The sequence below is a fragment of the Electrophorus electricus genome, chromosome 6 (assembly GCF_041902795.1).
Source record: "Electrophorus electricus isolate QZ-2024a chromosome 6, ASM4190279v1, whole genome shotgun sequence".
NCBI lineage: Eukaryota > Metazoa > Chordata > Actinopteri > Gymnotiformes > Gymnotidae > Electrophorus > Electrophorus electricus.
In genome coordinates this window covers 4,963,323-4,970,000 of record NC_137502.1, presented here as the reverse complement: position 1 = coordinate 4,970,000, position 6,678 = coordinate 4,963,323, and the positions used below count along the sequence as shown (strand labels likewise).

The window sequence follows — 6,678 nt, the reverse complement described above, 5'->3', positions numbered from 1 at the left end:
TCCCGGACAGTTATCACAGTCCTCCAGTTGAGGGTTAGGTGGCAAATCTGTGAGCATTTCTAGTGACGTCTGTCTAAACAAATTTTTAAATAATTTGAACATGCTGAGGTCACTCGGTGTGCATATAAGAGAGGTAATGTAACCTTTCTGTCCAGTGAGAGATCACAAACTGAACCCAAGCTTTGTTTATCCAGTGAAAAAGGTGTGCATATTAGCATACAATGTAGATGGCAAACTAATGCAGAGGTAAACTAATGTATAAAAATCGCAAGCATATGTCAATATGGAAAATTCGGCTTCTCCCATGTGGAAATATTCTGAAGTATGATTATTCCCGATTCACAGCACCTTCAACTGGTCTGTGCCTTTCTTATCCTTGCTGGCCTGCTGTACCCTGATCGTCGCCACAGCTGCCCTCTACTACTTCCCCCTTCGCTACATCGTCCTGCTGTGGGGTAAGTCAGTACACACGGGGCATCCCGAGGGCCGAGCGTAGCATTCCGCCTTGGCGTTTCCTTCAGAAGGAAACACTAAGGAAGCGGCGTGGCTCGTGATTTGCGCTGGCACTGCCTACCGACAGCTGACTACAGCCATTTGAAAAGTCATCCGTTTGAGCTGCGCTGCTTGCGTTAGCAGATCGGAATCGTGAATTTGATAAGCTGCTAGAGAGTAGGCTACACAGGAAAGGTAGTCGTACGGTTCTTGAGAGACACACTGTGTGTCTGTGTGTGAGTGTGAGTGTGTGTGTGTGTGTGTGTGTGTGCCCTCAAGCTACACCGCGAGCTCCTGTTACACACCTACAATGGCTGCTCTTTCAACTGTGAGCGCTGCCGATGTAACATGCGGAAAGAGAGAAAATCAATAAACTATATTAAAGAATGCTGACAACAGCCTGCCTGCCTCAAGTTATTTCAATGTAATAATTCTTCCTAGTAATCTAATATTTTGTTGTATCAGTGGTTAAAGCAGTACACTATTTTTTTTGCATTTGCCTGAGAGGGAACAAACTGTCAAATGCTGAAAAATTGCATTTGCGAATTTAGAATGTTGTCAAGCTGCAAGATGTAGTCTTACAAGAAAAGTTGTTATATAGGTAAAATAGCCACTACACCTATATGCAATTTAATCACATTATATTATGTAATTCATGTTATACATTTAGCTCCCCCCCCCCTCCCCCCCATAAATAAAATAGCTGCAGATGTATTAATATCTTATCATACATTCTTGTTTGTGCAGGTGTTAATAAATTTACCAAGAAGCTCCGTAATCCGCACACCATTGACAATAACGAACTGCTGGATTTTCTCCAGAGGGTGCCGTCTGATATTCAGAAGGTAAGGGTTCATTTTTACATTGAGATGGAGAGCGAGGGGCAACAGGAGTATCCCCTTATGATGGCTCCATAATTTGCTCTACCAGAATTCCCAAGTGTTGTGAAGGATATTTCTTCAGTCTTTGTTTGATTATTAATGGAATGGCACCTTTAAAAGCTACCCACCACCACCAGCACCAGCACCAGCACCCTCAGCCTAATTATTACGCAACATGTCTTGATCGAGTTGCCAGGCTGCATGCTGGGGATGCCTCTGATCCGTAAGCTACATCACTGCAGCCTTATCCCTGATTATCAGTTTTTCCTATCTGTGCTAAAGTCGGGTCATGCGGGGTCAGGGCAGAGGGGGGATGGCTCGTGTGCCTGCCTATGCGCACGGGCCGAGCAGCGGTCCCTGTCACTGCGGGCTGGAGGGGCTGCTTAATGAAGTGAGGAGCTAGCAGCGTGCCACCAGGTGCCATACTGGGGGGTTTAGGCGGGGGGGTGGGGTTGGAATCCGGTGCAGATGATGCCTCATTCTCAGCTCCGTCCCAGGGCGGTGGGATTGGGCTGCCTGTTGCTTGGAGCCTTAGCGAGAACGTGGGCGCCAGACTAGAAGCAGACGATGGACTGATTAATCATTCAGAGCACTATAGCTGAGCTAACAACAGGTTAAATTCTGGATGCGATGATCATATTTTAGTAACTATTGGTAACTAGGTAACAAAGGTCACCGATCAAAGGTTGGCTTTTGCAGAGTTGAGCCAAAGACTTTTTGCACTGGTCAGGATTAGAGAATGGGGGAATTTTTGTTTTTTTTTAGCATCCTGCAAACTTTTCTGCCGGTATTTACTGATGAGGCAGGACGGAGTGAAAGCAATGAGACTGGTAAGCATTGCAGTCAAGCAGGCCAGAAGAAACGCTGGACAGCACTGCTTCATTTACGGGCTTTTTGAAGTCTTTTTAGCTTTGGATGAACTGTATCATTTTGATCACCGCATTTGAATAGAATGAATGAAGAATCTCGGCTATGAATTCTTAATTGACGCAAAGTATCAGAGACGTCGCCATTGCTACAATACTTGGCTGTTATTCATGTGTTACTTAGGATGGGCAGGTTCCCTCTCTCTCTCATCAAATGCACATAGAGGAGAAAGGCGTGCGTGCAAATTGATTACAAAAATGGAGAAGTTTGTCATTTTCAAACCTCTATCCCAAATATGATGTGAACCACCCAAATAAATGGCACGTTACAAAAGCTCAAATTGACTCCTGTCTTGCTTAGAAAGAAAAAAAACCCCACCTTGGCAATTAGTGCTTGTGCAGTTCTTCAAACGTGAAGCCTCAAAACTGGGCTTCTGACGGCAGCTCCTCCGTCCTAAAATAAGAAGCATCTGTCAGTTCTGAGGCCGGTTTCATGTTCTGATGCAGCCGACGGATCCTTTGTTCCTGCTCTCGCCATCTCTCCGTTCTCGTAATCGCGGCCTAGTAATTAGTGTGCACTCCTTTCCCTTACCGCTACGCCACCAGGTTATTGTTTTCGGCGGAAACAAACAAGAAAAGCAGTTTGACTTTCATGCACAAGTCCAATCAACTGAATGTTTTACTCCCTGCTTCCCTTTCTTCCTCGAGGCTGCACACTAGATGCACTGTGCCTTTCGCAGGGCACTGAGAGCTCGTCTCAGTGTGGGCCTTGTTTGGATGGATCATGCTAATTTCCAAAAGAATCTCGCATTATTCCCCTCATCCATACATTTTTGTTTATGCCTTGAATGAGGAGGAAAAACAAAAAAAAATCATATTTGAAGATTTTATCATTCATTGGCCAGGTCAATAATAGCCTGAGCAAATATTCGTCCATCTTCAGCTGAAAATCAGACTTATTCCAAAAAAACTGTAACTCCCGGTGAATTCATAGCTTTTAACTAGGCGATACAGTGTATCGCTGTATCTGCCATTTATTTAAAACTTTAAGTTAAACTTTAAGATGTATGTTGTGTAGCGTTGCGTGGGTGTGTAACGGAAACCTGCGGAGAAGAACTCTGACGTAGGCTGTGGAAGCTCGGCAGGACGCTGCAGAAAGGAGGCGGGTGAGCAGAGGTCGGAGTTCAAGGTTCCCGCGATGAAAGGCAAAAGTAAGGCGTGCGTGCGCTGCGCGAGACCAGGAGAGAGCATGTGATCATCCATAACGGCAGAGCCCTGAGACTCGCAGGCTCAGATGCAGAGTCCTGCCTACGAGGCGCTATAATTAGTCTCGCGCAAAAGTTTCCTCAGGAAGGACACAACCTGCAGTCGGGCGGGATGGCGGGGCCGCTCATGCGCTTCACGTCGGCTCGCGATCCGGTTCGCCTGGCCGTGCAGGAGATGTTGGGCTGAGGAGCTGGGCGGGTGGCAGTGGAGAGGGGATTTGCTGCTGCAACAGCGAGGAACCCTTGACTTTTCAAATCCGTCCTCCTTGTGATTAATCCCCTCTGCTCCTGTGTTTAAAAAATGATTCATTACAGGCGTGCCTCGCCTCGCCTTCCCCCTGCAACCGCCTCTCCCCAGGGGAGCCATTACTGCACGCCGGCCTGAGCTCGGATTACCTGCCTCCCACCTCAGCGCTGTTTGTTTTTACAGGTGCAGTACAGCGAGCTGAGAGCCCCTGGCATCCCGGGCGCCCACAAGAAGAGACGCTAGTGGCTGCGTCCCCGTCACCTGCTGCAGCTGCAATTGGGAGGCTGCGGATCAGCCCGGGGTGACCCCCATCGTCCTCCCAGGACAGCCTAGTGGAGAGCTCCCAGAGGACCTTGTCAGTCCCTTGTGTCTATTCAGAGCCTGTGTGTGTGTGTGTGTGTGTGTGTGTGTGTGTGTGTGTGTGTGTGTGTGTTGTGACAGGAGGTTGTACTCTTCACTGATTCAGCTGATCATGAGATGTTATTCTCTGGCCGAAGAGATGGCCTACACTTTGCTAGCTGTATTATAACAATATGCGGGAAACCCGTTTTGTTCATTCAACAAGGGGAAACTGGCCTAAGCGCATGTGAGAAATACCTTCCTAATTCTAATTCAGAAGATTAATTTGAATACAAACTGTACTTTGCCGGTATAGACTATTGTCTACTGTGACAAAGGTTAAATACATGGAAAATGTTACACTCCTTAAGTTGCTTCATCAGAAATGACGAAGCACTTTGAAATGCTGGTTAGATGTATTTCATGAAGCAGTGTAAATACAGCCTTTTAAACTTTATTCTTATCGCGATACGGTTCATAAGATTTTATCACACTCCTTTGTATCTATATGCGCAATCCTTTTGTATTCCGTAAAAAGATGACACATAAAAACTGTCTGAGACAACGAATGGTTTGACTTCTTGAGTGTGTTTTTGCATTGCACACGTTGGCGGCGCTGCATTAGCCGCAGAGGAGCCTTTCAGTGTGCAAACAGAGAGCCGGAATGATTACCCAGCCCCCCCTTCCTTCAGAGCGGGGCCACGGCCGGCCGGCCGGCGGGCTGCCCACCGCGCTCCACATCAAAGACCCCCGCGCTGCCGGAGCAGCGGCCTAATGCACGGCTTTTGTTGTTCTACCACAATAACAAGGTCCAGATGAGAGAGTGCGGCTCACACACACAGAGCGCGAGTGACTGAGGGGGAGAGAGAGAGAGACCGACAGGGAGAGAGAATGCTCTCCATTGCCTGCACTTAGTGTCCCCCATTTTCATTAAAATCACCTCCAGTGCCTAATGGCCCTCTAGCAGGTCCATCATGCTCTAGTGTTGTTCTCTGTGATGGAGCCCCAAGTACGGTAAATGGAGCTTCTCTGCCTCATCAACTTAGTTATTCATATTATACACATATTCCCCGCTCTCTACCGTCAGAGGGCTCTTTTTACAAAAAGCAACATGCTTAAAATTGTTGCTTGAATCAACTTGAATCAAGCCAGAGAAAATGCTGATATGCTATTATTATTATTATTATTATTATTATTATTATTATTATTGTATGATGATCAGTATATTAATCATCATTATAGAGTGGAGGGGGTCATTTTCAGGAAGTTAATTAAACATTCTGACATAGATTCCAATCCTTTCTGGAATCACAGCAGAATCAGAGACGTAAACACAACTTGTAGACGGGAAAAAGAAGCAAAACTGGTCAGACCATGAGAAACTTTTTTTGTTGTTGTTGTTAAAGTCACTCTTTTCTTTCTGTATAACACAGTGAGGTAAAGAACTAAGTGGCTGCTTTGTAAAAAATAGCTGCGCTGAGGCAGAGTTGTGTCTGGCTCTTGTAGTACAGGGAGCCTTCCTTCCAGCCTGGGGAGTTTGTTCTGACTGATTGGAGTTCTGAGTATCAACCCCGCCCCCGCCCCCCAACCCGAGAACTCCTCTGTATCACTCTCTCTCTCTCTGCAGTTTGCTTTCTGGTGAAAGAGCATTGGCTGGTGCAGCGTGAAGAGTTTGATTGGCTCCGAGGGACCTGCTGGAGCCCGGGGCTATCTCTTTTGACAGTCTGATAGAGACATCACGGTGCTCTCCCAGGAGCTGCCACCAGGGGTCCGTTTCAAAGTGAGGGGGAGTGGAGGTGACCCGTAGCCCCTCAGTCGAGAGGAATCCCACACACAAGCTCCAGCCTTTCCTGCTTCCGCCAGCTCCACTGGGGGATGCAGAGTGGGAGCGCTGCTCTTTGCAGGAGCCCCAGCCGGGCTCCTGTGAGAGGTGAAACCAATTAAACAATGCAGGCAGAAAAGCGCTAGTCATCGGGTTAGGAGCCAAACTTGAAAGCGTTCCTTTAACTTTAAATGTGAAGTGCTTTGGTTATAAGCGAGATTTCAGTGATGCATTTGAAATGAAATGCTACCAATTACAGTTCCAAAAACAAAGGCCAGATATTTAATACTATTGTTAAATGATCAATTAGAACTTGTAGGCCAGTGTTGCATGACTGAATTAACTAATTTTCATTTTTAAAGTTAGAATTGATTAATATATACCTTAGATAATAAACTAAAATGTCCAAAACACTAATCTGTGCCATCAGCCAGCTGAAATTACTTTCAGTGCAAATATCAGGAAGGTGGAAATAGCGTCAGCATTAGCAAGGCTTCATTCCCGTAGCTGTCGAGTTAGCGATGCCAATCTTCTATACATTGTTTCATGTACACAGTGAAGACAGCAGACAAAGGATCGGGGGGAAAATCGCTCTCTCCACGGCACAGGCTTTTCCTGCAGTACACACGTAATCACATTTAGGAAATTATTTAACAATTTACTCCCGTCCCCTGGGACACAGAACCCAAATCTCTACAGAAGACTAAGCAGGCAATATGGTCCCTGAAAGCATTTCAAGTCCCTGGATGTTTCACAGGCTCACTAA

At 46.4% G+C, this 6,678-nt stretch overlaps 1 protein-coding gene across 5 annotated transcripts in view; it reads left to right on the top strand.

Moving 5' to 3' along the window:
* Window positions 1–4,659, top strand: part of mctp2a (multiple C2 domains, transmembrane 2a) — a 37,093-nt gene extending 32,434 nt beyond the window's left edge. For all 5 annotated transcript variants that reach the window (XM_027003983.3, XM_035525313.2, XM_081715405.1 and 2 more), the window contains 3 exons: window positions 346–455; window positions 1,240–1,337; window positions 3,935–4,659. In XM_027003983.3, the coding sequence (XP_026859784.3) occupies window positions 346–455; window positions 1,240–1,337; window positions 3,935–3,994 (268 nt within the window). In that variant the 3' untranslated portion in view covers window positions 3,995–4,659. The remainder of the gene's footprint in view (window positions 1–345; window positions 456–1,239; window positions 1,338–3,934) is intronic.
* The last annotated feature ends 2,019 nt before the right edge of the window (window positions 4,660–6,678 follow it).